This window comes from Humulus lupulus, chromosome X (assembly GCF_963169125.1).
Source record: "Humulus lupulus chromosome X, drHumLupu1.1, whole genome shotgun sequence".
In the NCBI taxonomy this organism is placed as follows: Eukaryota; Viridiplantae; Streptophyta; class Magnoliopsida; order Rosales; family Cannabaceae; genus Humulus; species Humulus lupulus.
This window is the reverse complement of record NC_084802.1, coordinates 190,896,678-190,908,856: the sequence shown is the minus strand read 5'-3', so window position 1 is coordinate 190,908,856 and position 12,179 is coordinate 190,896,678. Positions and strand designations below refer to the sequence as shown.

The 12,179-nt window shown below is 35.0% G+C and overlaps 1 protein-coding gene across 2 annotated transcripts; it reads left to right on the top strand.

The window, feature by feature from the left end:
• The first annotated feature begins 1,386 nt into the window (after window positions 1-1,386).
• Window positions 1,387-12,179, top strand: LOC133805033 (exocyst complex component SEC3A). 2 transcript variants are annotated; one of them, XM_062243140.1, is made up of 25 exons: window positions 1,387-1,661; window positions 2,349-2,419; window positions 2,888-2,968; window positions 3,072-3,139; window positions 3,280-3,382; window positions 3,548-3,693; window positions 3,828-3,945; window positions 4,951-5,055; window positions 5,432-5,533; window positions 5,635-5,772; window positions 6,397-6,525; window positions 6,622-6,702; window positions 6,876-6,950; window positions 7,447-7,620; window positions 7,707-7,857; window positions 8,022-8,086; window positions 8,736-8,906; window positions 8,994-9,073; window positions 9,531-9,612; window positions 10,030-10,127; window positions 10,229-10,337; window positions 10,755-10,823; window positions 11,083-11,148; window positions 11,231-11,320; window positions 11,857-12,179. In XM_062243140.1, the coding sequence occupies exons 1-25, from the start codon at window positions 1,487-1,489 to the stop codon at window positions 11,965-11,967; spliced, it is 2,658 nt and encodes an 885-aa protein (XP_062099124.1). In that variant the 5' UTR covers window positions 1,387-1,486; the 3' UTR covers window positions 11,968-12,179. The 2 variants fall into 2 exon arrangements, 1 of the variants encoding a protein (XP_062099124.1); XR_009878767.1 differs by lacking the exons at window positions 11,083-11,148; window positions 11,231-11,320; window positions 11,857-12,179 and having other exon boundaries at window positions 10,213-10,337; window positions 10,755-10,794.

Sequence of the window (12,179 nt, the reverse complement as noted above, 5' to 3'; positions counted from 1 at the left end):
GCTTGCAGTCCCTTCTCCTGAGGACCCATAAAGGGTTGTGGCACACGCTTTAAGGTCCCAATCATATTACCCATCTTTTCGAGTGTTGTTTTATATAAAATGCTCACCAAGCTCCCATCATCGATCAATACTCTCCTAACTCTTTTATTAGCAAGCTAAAAAGTAATTACTAGTGGATCGTTATGTGAGAATTGGACAAGTGAGACATCTTCCTCGGTAAACGTAATTGGTTGGGACTCAACCCTCTATTGCTTTGGTGCTCGGGGTTCTGGAACATAAGGGGTAATGTCCCCTATTTTTAGCTCTTGAACTCCTCTGCTCGTTCCGGCAATGTGTGGTCCCCCGGAGATGGTTATGGTGCCTTCTCCTTCTATTGGAGGTGGCCGATTATTTTCCTGAGTTGGTGGAGCTGTAAGTTAAGGCTGAGCTACTCTTTGATTGGGTTGAACATGTCCTTGGTTATTCATTGCTCCATTTCTGACATATTATCCAAGATAACCTCACGAGATGAAGTTTTCAATCTCGTAGTTGAGTTGATGGCATTCCTCGGTGAGGTGGCCCACATCCCTATGGAACCGACAATATTTGTTTTGGTCCCTTTTTGCGCGTTGATTGCGCATAGGCTCAAGCCGCCTAAACGGGACCTTATTTTCATTTGCTATATAAATATTTTCTAGGGTCTACATTAGCTCGGTATAAATAATATATATTGACACATACTTATCTCCCTTTTCTTCTTATTTCCTTCCACACCAAGAGCATTTCTTTCATTCTTCTTCCTCTTTGGAGCATTGTCGTCAGAGGGAGCAAAGCTGTTGCAAGAATGGTCGAGCTCGCAACTGTTGTTGCACTTATGTTGGATGCTGTGATTGGATCTATGACGATTACAAACCCCATATTACAAATTACAAATTTTGGTGACTTTTGCTGCAAATATACCTAATAATAATAATAATAATAATAATAATAATAATTTTAGTTTAGGGATGATGAAAAATTATTATTAAGGAAAGTGAAAAAGTTCCTCGACACGCTATAATTTCTTCAATGAAAGAAAAAGAAAAAACGACGGAACAAGTATATGAAGCCGTTATTTGTTTTAGGGATATTTGCGACATAAGTACCCAATATTGGGGTTTTGTACGCGGTATAGACCCAATGTTTATTTTTAGTGGCAAAAGTACCCAAAGTCAGTAAAACTGTAATTCCGTTAGCCTCCTCCGTTAGGTTCCGTTTCGTGATGACTGGACCAACACGTATCACTTCGTGATTGGTCAAACTCAATAATATTTTAAAAATAATTATGATTTGCACCAATAAAAACGTGACACCTGCCTAATGCGTGACTTTGCGTAATTTTGTCACTAAAAATAAATAAATATTGTGATCTAAACATTGGTTCCTTGTTCTTATTATTCATCCCCAGAACAAGAACAAATCTCTCTGAGGGACTCGATTGAGATCTAACTGCGTGGGAGCACCGACAATGGCGAAATCCAGCGCAGATGACGAGGAGCTCAGGCGAGCTTGTGAGGCGGCCATTGAGGGCACCAAACAGAGTATCGTGATGTCGATCCGTGTCGTCAAAGGTCGAGGGGTCTGGGGTAAATCTGGAAAGCTTGGCCGTCACATGGCGAAACCTAGGGTTCTTGCGCTTTCCAGTACGTAATTCTATTTCTCTCTTTTGTACTGTTTAGATTATCCTCATAGTGCATTATAATGTCAATTTAGTCCTTGAAGGTTTTTGTATTCGATTTCTCTAATAGTGTAAGTGTTTGTGATTCGCGATATTGAGCTTCCAAGCTGCGTTACTGGCAATATCTATTCCACACTTTTAGTTTCTTCGTTTCTTTTAGGGTTATGGGTGTTACGAGTTTGTCAAATTATTTGGTGCAATGCAGTTGATATATTACAGAGATTTGATGTATGATTAGATGATGCGCAGTAGGATTGGACTATTCTCTGGAGGGTACTTGTGTTGTCATTTTTAATTATAGTTGTTAGGAAGTTGTAATTAATGAAAGAGAGAGTCTTTTCTTGACTGAATAGATTTTGTTTGGACATTCAAAGTTTATAATCGAATTCACAATAAGCACCTGAAATGTAAGAGCAATACTTTGATAATCATTTTGTTGTAAATTCATTTTCAATGACTTGAGGAATTCTGCTCTGTTTTGTTATGGTATGCCCTTTTAAAGTCTATTGCTTGTTGTTTTTTTATGTGAAATATTCTAATGAGTTTGTTCAATTCTGCTCTCGAGGCTAGCAAGACAATTTTGTAGGAGAGGAAGATAAAACAGTGTTCTTTTTGAGGTTTATCTGCATAATTAGTTTTCTTATTTGTGCAGCAAAGTCAAAAGGTCAGCAGACCAAAGCTTTTCTTCGAGTTTTAAAATATTCTACTGGGGGAGTACTTGAGGTAATTTTTACTTTTTTGTTATTGAATTTAGAAATGATAAAATTATTACATTTACATTCTTTTAATTTTAAATAATACTTCCAGCTTTGTTATCCCTAATTTTATGCTTCTAAAGATTTTGAAATGCATATCTCTACTTTTGCACACAAATGAGATAATTAGAGAGGTCTGGAAATGTCGTGAAGAAACAAATTTACAATGGTGTCAGTTAGTACAGACTACCAAATGCATTTAACAATGAATGCATTTTTTGCAAGAGAAGGCTTTTATTGACAATTTAAATTTTCTTAGTTCTATCATCACAAACACAAAACACATACACCGAAATTTGAAGGAATCTGCTTGCAGACAATGAATAGTGTCTTTTATAAGAACTCCTACTTTTTTTTTATTTGAAGTTAAATATTTTCTTTGACGTTGTGCCAATGTGCTGCTTTTAAGTCTTTGGAATTGTTTTTTCACTCACAGCCTGCAAAGTTGTACAAACTAAAACATCTTGCAAAGGTAGAGGTTATAACAAATGATCCCACGGGGTGTACGTTTACACTGGTAATGCTCTATCAACCAAATTCTATTGATACACTTTGTTTTTTGATGGTTTAACCACTGCCTGATGACAAACTATCTTGGCTTATCATTGAATATTTCGTAGGGATTTGACAACCTTAGAAGCCAGAGTGTTGCTCCACCTCAGTGGACCATGCGCAACATTGATGACAGGTGACATTAGTGAGAATATAATGTATTAGCATACTTTCTTTTGTAGTATTTCCCTTTTCTAAAAAATAGAAAAAGAAAAGTCATTTTTTTCCATTCAATTACTGATTATTAAAAATGTTTGATAAAATTCTTCATTCTAGGAATCGCCTTCTGTTATGCATTCTAAATATATGCAAAGATGTGTTAGGTCGTCTTCCCAAAGTTGTTGGTATAGATGTTGTGGAGATGGCTCTTTGGGCTAAGGTAACTAATATTTATACTTTTTCCATTATATCAGTTATCACTTTCTTATTATTATTTTTCGATTATTTTGTGTTTATGTTGTTAGTATGGATCTTGAAGCTTTAGTTCATCCTCATTGAAAAATTTGGTACATGATTAAACTATTTGCCTTGAAATCTGACATAGGAAAATAAGCCGACAGTCACTAATCAAAGAACTGTACAAGATGGTCCAGTTCCAGCAACAGTGACTGAAAGTGATTTGAAAGTGACAGTGGAGAAAGAGCTTGTTTCCCAAGCTGAAGAAGAGGACATGGAGGCTCTTTTGGGCACGTATGTATTATTTTTTGTCTTATCTACCATTTGAATATCTATTTTTTTTAAAAGAAGCTAAAATCGAGTTTCTTTTATATCTTTTAAATTGTTCAAAATATTAACCATGTTTGTTTTCATGGCACATTATGCAGTTATGTTATGGGTATTGGGGAAGCAGAGGCATTCTCAGAAAGGTTGAAGAGAGAGCTTCAAGCTTTGGAAGCAGCAAATGTCCATGCCATTCTAGAAAGTGAACCTTTAATTGATGAGGTGATCTTCTTTCTTTAGATTTTGATATGCTTGTGAATTCAGTAATCCGTTAAGAATAATTATAATTGCAATTTCTGGTGGAACTGGCATCCATGTTACTCAATTGCAGCAGAAAGGTCTAACCAGGTTCCAATGTTTAAAATACCGCTTTTACACCTCAAGGTGTTTTGTTTTTGTGAGGCGAGGCGTACGCCTCAAGGCGCATTGAGGCATAAGCCTCAAATGTTTAATTAAAAAAATATTTTTAGAACACCTAAAGATATAAAGTAAGATGAATGTGTCTTAAACTCAAACATACAATAAAATGTATCATAAAACTCAAACATACCATAAAATGTATCATAAAACTCAAACATAAATATTTCATAAATTAACTAAATTTCTAAAATAAAGTTAACTTTTGTTTCTAGAACTAGAATCCTAGATTCTACTATCCTAGAACAAACTGTTGATCAGTTTTTTTGGGCCTATTTAGATTGGTTGAGTTTTAATTTGATTTTGTGCCTTTTTGGGCATAAAAAAGCCCATTACGAAAATACACCCCTGAGGCGTATACCTCTCTCAATTTATGCCTCAGCTGCCCCAACTCAGCGCCTCACCTCTGCTAAGCAAGGCGCACGCTTTGGTGCATTTTTTTTCCGCCTCAAACTGAGGTGCGCCTTAAAACTGCCTTTTTAAACATTGCCAGGTTCCTCATCGTATGTGCTTACCCATTTATCCATTTTCTCGATTATGCATAAAAAACCTGACATTTTTATTCTTATTTTTGTCTTTCCATTGGAGGTTCTACTACTGTGCTTTGCTGAGATTCTGCATCAGTTGCCATGCTAGATATTTATTTAATTCTTGGATGTTTATTTTTCATGTTTATATAGTTCAAGCTATAATTGTTCATTTGATGTAGATTAGTGGTCTTGATGTATTAATTATGACTTGTGCAAGTACCTTTTATGGACGATATTGTTTCACCTTTTTTTTTTACTTGGTTGTGTTTTGGTTATGCAGGTATTACAAGGGCTCGAGGCAGCTTCAAACTGTGTTGATGATATGGATGAATGGTTAGGCATCTTTAACGTGAAGCTTAGACACATGAGGGAAGACATTGAATCGGTAGGGAGATCTAGATGCAGTTGATTGCATTTTATTTTTTTGTGATCCCTGCCTGGTGGACAATTGTGTATTTGTGCTTAGCTGGGTTAATGTTTCAATTTTTTTTTTTCAAATTTTTTGCTCCTATGTTTTTAGTTTGCATTATCATTTATCTAGTGTGCGTGTGGAGTACACATAGTTTAGCATCTTCTCCTGATAGCAGCTACATTATTTTCTTGCAACTTTGTTTTGTCATTGTTCTCTATATAGTTTTGTAGGATGTCGATCTCCTTTTTTTCTTTTGCTAAAATGGTTCTGTAAAATATATGAATATATATGTAACCTTTTTTTCTCTGAAAAAAAAAATCTCATCCTTTTAACATCCCTTGGTAATCAGATAGAAACTCGCAATAACAAGCTAGAGATGCAATCCGTAAATAATAAAGCACTCATTGAGGAGTTAGATAAGCTTCTTGAGCGCTTGCGTGTTCCTTCTGAGGTATGTTGACCATCACCTTCATTGCACATTTGGGTACTTGTACTGTATCCAGGCATAGTTTTGGCCCAAGTTTTTCTCTAATGATATTTCATGGGTTGTAGTATGCAGCGTGCTTAACAGGAGGTTTATTTGATGAGGCTCGTATGATTCAGAATGTAGAAGCCTGTGAATGGCTGGCTGGTGCTTTACGTGGTCTTGAAGTACCTCATTTGGATTCTACCTATGCTAACATGCGAGCTGTATGTAGTTTTTAATTGTCTTTTATTTCTTTCAGTTGATAGTGTTTATTTGGATAATGTAGAGATAGATTTGTTAACATGATGTTTGTTCTTTGGATTCCTTATAGAAAATGGCCAGGTTTCTGGTGGGATTTATTTTATGGGTTGTATGACAGACAGATAGTGTGTTACGCGCGAGTAATGATATGTACACCCAAAATATACACCTAAATATTACACATAGTGGGCGGCAGTTTAGCCTAGCCAATCACATTTACCAAAATTGGGACCACAGTTTTAAAAAGCAGTATATTGAGTATATATTTTGGGTGAACATATCATTACTCCTTACACACAAACTTTAGGGTTTAAAATTGAGCTTACATTGGTGCAAAAATATCGTATCATGATTGGTGTGATTTTAAGCACAAGTAATGCTAGAGATACACAAAAATTACACGTACAAATGTGTAATTAATTTCGAACATGTAATTCAGAGTGATGTGGTCCTACTTGAGACTAAATTGATTACTCATGAGTATGTGTAATTTTTGTGTGTACCTATCATTATTCATTTAAGCAAATCAGTAGGAGATTCTTATTATTGTGCTTTCATTATTTTAGTTGTAACTAGTAGTCTTACAGGTCAGAGAGAAGCGAGCCGAACTTGAGAAATTGAAAACTACATTTGTTAGAAGAGCTTCAGAGTTTTTGCGAAATTACTTTGCCAGTTTAGTTGATTTCATGATAAGCGACAAGAGTTACTTTTCACAGGTTATTCTACGACTTTTGTGCCACGATTATTGACTTAAAGTGTTAACATTTGAGGCTAGAATCATCTTGATATTCTTATTTTTTATTGTATTACAGAGGGGACAATTGAAAAGGCCTGATCATGCTGATCTGCGGTACAAATGCAGGACATATGCTCGGCTTTTACAACATTTAAAGGTTTAAATGTATTAAGTGTGTTATCAAAGATCAATAGAAAAAGTTGTATATATTAATTGAATGGTCATAATTATGCTTTTTCAGCTACTGCTTTTTTCTTTTTTTGAAAAAAAGGTGAAGCTTTTTTCTTTTCTTTTAATTCTTTACTGAAATATTTGTGACTGTTTTTGCAGAGTCTTGATAATAACTGCCTGGGTCCATTGAGGAAAGCATATTGTAGTTCCCTTAATTTGCTTCTTCGTCGAGAGGTCAGGAATTAAATATGTTATTCATTTGTCAGGATTCTACTTTGAAGTTTATTACAAGTAGTAGTCTACACGTGTAACACTATCTGAAGATCTTTTTTCCTCATCAAAACTAGTAGTAGTGTGTTACGTAATGCTTGTTACCGTAGTCTTGATGCCAATGCTCATTAATTGTTCTGTCGCTAAATTTTAATTCTACTTCCTCTACTAATTTTTTTGAACCCATACATGTTGCAATTGATTGCCTTTCAGAATCGCTCTTAATTTTTCTTTTTAAATCACATATCACCCTTATTTCTCTAGTTATACACTCCTAACCCTTCCCGCATCACTTAACTGCTTTATGGTGTTCCTTCTATTGGTGAAAATAGATTTTTCATAAAATGCACCATTTCTTTTTTATGACTTGACACTCTTGCCAAAGAATATTTATTTACAAAATAAGCTTTGAAATTTATTTTCCAGCCAAAAAACTGATTATTTAGTTTGACATCTCCAGGCTCGTGAATTTGCAAATGAGCTTCGTGCTAGCACAAAAGCATCAAGAAATCCAACTGTCTGGCTTGAAGCTTCCACAGGATCCTCACAAAATGTTAATGCTGCAGACACTTCTACAGTGTCTGAAGCTTATGCTAAAATGCTGACAATTTTTATCCCGCTCCTTGTAGATGAGGTAAGAAATAAGTTGTATAAGTGTTTCAAATCTAAATGATGTCTATCCTCAAGTTGAAAATTTATTCTCTCTTGCTTGTACTGCAGAGTTCCTTTTTTGCACACTTCATGTGCTTTGAAGTTCCTACTCTTGTGCCTCCAGGAGGTGTTGCTAATGGTAACAAATCTGGGAACAATGATGATGGTGACGATGATGATTTGGGGATCATGGACATTGATGACAATGATGGAAAAACTGGTAAAAATTGTATTAGTTTAATTTTTTTTATATTATTACTTGTGTAAGCTCAGTTTATTTGTATATTTAACATTTTTCTGTTTTAATCTGCCTGATATATGATGAAGGTTTTTTTGTTCAATTTCCTCAATCCTTGATATCTTATGTGCTATTGCATATGGTAGGTAAAAATTCTGTGGAGTTAGCAGCACTAAATGAATCTCTTCAGGATTTGCTGGATGGAATTCAGGTGATTACACAAAATATTGAAATTACTCTCATTTGCAGTTGAATTTTGGATCAGAAATTATCCCATAATTTGTGAAAATGGTTAAGCATATTAACTCTGGAGTCTTCTTCAAGTACATAATATGTTCTGTGCTTGATGGGAGGATTCATATTTGTAATTTTAGTGACACTTAGTTTTTGCCATGAGAAACCATACCTACTTAATACTTGGTTGGCTGGTTGTATCCAGAGGAATGTAAGAAGTTAATATTAAGTACAAATGGTGCTAGTTGGGGATCAAGTTGGTGATGTTGCCATTGATTAAGCCTCTATAAGTTTAAATTATCTTGGTTGAAGTTTTTTATTGGTGGGTAGGTTTGAAATATGTACTAGAAGTTCAAAAATTTATACAGATAAAATTTATTTGTTATAATATCAGGTATCTTTTAATCCACACTTCTAACAGATGAGAGTTGGAGGGAGGGTTGTTCCTCATAAACTGCAAAATGTATGGGAGGAGACCTGTCTTTGTGGTTCCACCCCTTTAAGCAGTTCTTGTTACTATTCCATAGTGTTATGCACTAATTATTGTGCTCTTAGAAGTTTTGGACCAAGATGCATCAAAGGTTCTAGTTTTGACTATGCAGTTTTACTCTTCGTGTGAGTTTCAGGAAGATTTCTATGCCGTAGTAGACTGGGCTTATAAGATTGATCCTTTACGTTGCATATCAATGCATGGGATTACAGAGCGCTATCTTTCTGGGCAGAAAGCTGACGCAGCAGGTTTTGTGCGTTTGTTGCTTGGGGACCTGGAGTCGAGAATTTCCCTGCAGTTCAGTCGTGTAAGTTCCATTTTTATGCTGAGATAATTAACCACTATTTTCTTTCTGATCTTAACCTTAACACATGTAAGTTTTAATATTTCACAGTTTGTTGATGAAGCTTGTCACCAAATTGAGAGAAACGAACGAAATGTACGACAAATGGGTGTCTTATCCTATATTCCAAGGTAATGGGGTTGTTGATGCTCATCCTTCTTTTTGGTGTCATGTTACTTGCTCTCTGGTCCAGAGTTTCCAATGCAGAAAAAACACAAATGATTTGTGAAAGCTTCTATTTTTTTTCTTATCATCAAAATGGCCTATACCTATTCTTTAAATCTAGGAAAAGATTTTAGCAAATCAATCTGATATCTGAGTATTTTGTGTAAATAGTAATTGAGGATGTCTTAGGCTCCCCTGACATCTTACATGTTTTGCGTCCAATTTTGTCCGACGTTGGTTTTTGAATAAGTTCTTTGCATCTTTGGCGTTGCGTCCAATTTTGTCCAATGTTGGTTTTTAAATATATTCTTTGCATCTTTGGCTTCTTTTTTCTTTGCAACGGTGCTATTTATTCCCTTCTATGCTATGCTACAACAAAATGTGTTCAATACTTTTTGTTCGTGTTTTATTTATATTGCGTAGATTTGCAACTCTTGCTACTCGGATGGAGCAGTACATTCAGGGACAATCCAGGGATTTGGTCGATCAAGCATACACAAAATTTGTGAGTCCTTCTCAACCTGTAACTTTATCTTTTTTTTTACTGTTTCATCGATGCAAGATCTCAATACATCGTTTGTTGGTTTGAGACACTTGTTCTTGTTCCTACTGAAATTGTCAGGCATCAGTGCAGCTAATGAAATGTTTTAATGCATTTAATAAACCACTTGTGAGATGACAATATGGTCATTTAGAGTGAAGCTGCACTTAACCTAACCGTGGGTATGGAATAGCAAGTGCATTATGCTCATTGAAAGCTTGTACCTGTAGCTTTTATAATGTTCTCAAAACCATAACCAAATGTGTGCTTATTGAACTACATGGGTCGGAACATAGCTGTCATGAGCCGTTTTATGTTTTATTGTGCTAGGGATGATTTGAAGTTATCTTGCATGATTATGTTGTGGCTATTGTCTGACAGGTAAGCATAATGTTTGTGACTTTGGAGAAAATCGCTCAAACAGACCCTAAATATGCTGATATTATTCTCTTAGAGAACTATGCAGCATTTCAGAATAGGTATTCATTTCTTTCTTTTATTTTTTCCCCTGTATCTTTCATCATAATGAGTTATTATTATTTGTTTGGGTGCCTTGCTGAGTAGAGGCAGTTGCATGCAGCTTGTATGACCTAGCCAATGTTGTGCCTACCCTAGCCAAGTTCTATCACCAAGCAAGTGAGGCTTATGAGCAAGCTTGCACCCGTTATATCAGCACAATTATTTACAGTGTGAGTATTTAGTAAATTGTTTCTTTTCCATTTTAAATTCCACCCCTTCTTGTGGAATAGGGATCGAATTAGCAACGTTCTTCAACCAGAGAAGCATTTCTTATTTATTTAAGTACATATACCAATAACAGATAAAATTTTTTTTATAACAATTAGGACATGGGCTTTTTTTTTTTTATAAAGCTTCATAAAGACTTCTCAATTTTCAAGAAACCTTATGTTTGAGAAGAATCAGCATTTTTAGTGACAGCTGGATGAGGCAGGGGGTGAACATCGTGTTTTCTTTTCAACTGCAATTCTTATTTATCCAATTTTGTTAAGCATGAGCATTCAATTGTTTATTAACCCACTAGACTTCGATGCATAATGCATCTTTAACATTGTAGTTTGAATCCTCATCAAGTTTGCTCTGTGCAGCAATTTGAAAGGTTGTTTCAGTTTGCTCGAAAAATAGAAGATTTAATGTACACAATCACACCTGAAGAGGTTAGTTTTTCTCTTTACGATGGTGTTTGAAGGCATATTGAACAAGATAGCCTTGTGAACTTTTGATTGTACTGTAAGGATTGGCTAGTTGCACTATTGGATTCTATTTTTTATTAAATAATAACCTGATTGCATGTATTTTTGCTGTTTTGTGATTTTGCTAAATCAGATTGTCATGCGAATATTGCATTATTCTTAGCTGTTTTACTTCTTGCTAAATATCCTGGGTTAAATTAGTTTCCTTTTTTTATTTCTTCAGATCCCTTTCCAGCTTGGATTGTCCAAAATGGATCTTCGGAAGATGTTGAAAGCTAGTTTATCTGGGGTAAGTTTGTTGGTATTTCTCAAATCATCCCATCATTTTTCTCTATTATCTCCTCGTAATATCTTTGTTTCTCCTGTCATAGGTTGACAAGTCTATCGCCTTAATGTATAAGAAGTTGCAGAAGTACCTGACCTCAGAAGAACTTTTGCCTTCTCTATGGGATAAGTGCAAGGTAAGTTGGTTCCCTTCTGTAGAATTATAAGATCAAACCCGCGCTCCCAGGCATATGGGGGTAAGGTCCGTAAGGAGATTCACATTAGCTGCCCTATTGGCATTTGAACTAGTGTAGTTTAGTAGATGAAGAAATGTGAAATCTTCCATTGAGATAGAGAATAATATATCTTAGTGAATGATAGCTTCACTGTTGTCTCCATCTCAGTTTTTTTTTTTTTTAATTGTTATGCTGATTGTGAGTTCATAAATTTTGTCGAGCTTTGATATGAATATATATATGTAATATAAGTCACTCTAAGGAACAAAAGCAGTATTGAAAGGACAAAACTGGAGAGATTTTTCAGCATCGCCTTTGCAGGGTTCATCCTGTTTGTTAAGTTTCAATTTATGAATTTAAATTGAACGTATAGTTTACAAGTAAAGAAAGAAAAACTTGTAGTAAATTTGTACTTCTCTTTTGCTGAGGAAGCACTTAGGGAGAAACATAATTTTTATTAATACTTTCAATTTATTTTATTTCTTCAATTTTTACAGAAGGAGTTTCTAGACAAGTATGAAAGTTTTGCACAACTGGTTGCCAAGATTTATCCCACAGAGAACATCCCATCGGTAGAAGAAATGAGAACCCTTTTGGCTTCCATGTAAAGAGTGAATTTGCCTTTTTATATATTATTATTATTATTATTATTATTATTATTATTATTGTATAATGTTTATAGCGTCGTTGGAGTAAGAATGTGTCCTAGCTTGCTGCTGTAATTCTTTCTGAACTAGCAACCTCATGTATCATCGGCACGGTATATATGTTGTTTGATGTTGTATTACGATATATTTATTCTATTTTTTTTTTCTCGTGA

Bases quoted from the DNA above. Each gene is read 5' to 3' on its own strand.
- LOC133805033 (XM_062243140.1), top strand. From the start codon at position 1,487: ATGGCGAAATCCAGCGCAGATGACGAGGAGCTCAGGCGAGCTTGTGAG. The intron at 1,662-2,348 runs GTACGTAATTCT...TTATTTGTGCAG, and splicing joins TAGGGTTCTTGCGCTTTCCA to CAAAGTCAAAAGGTCAGCAG. The intron at 7,621-7,706 runs GTAAGAAATAAG...CTTGTACTGCAG, and splicing joins TCCCGCTCCTTGTAGATGAG to AGTTCCTTTTTTGCACACTT.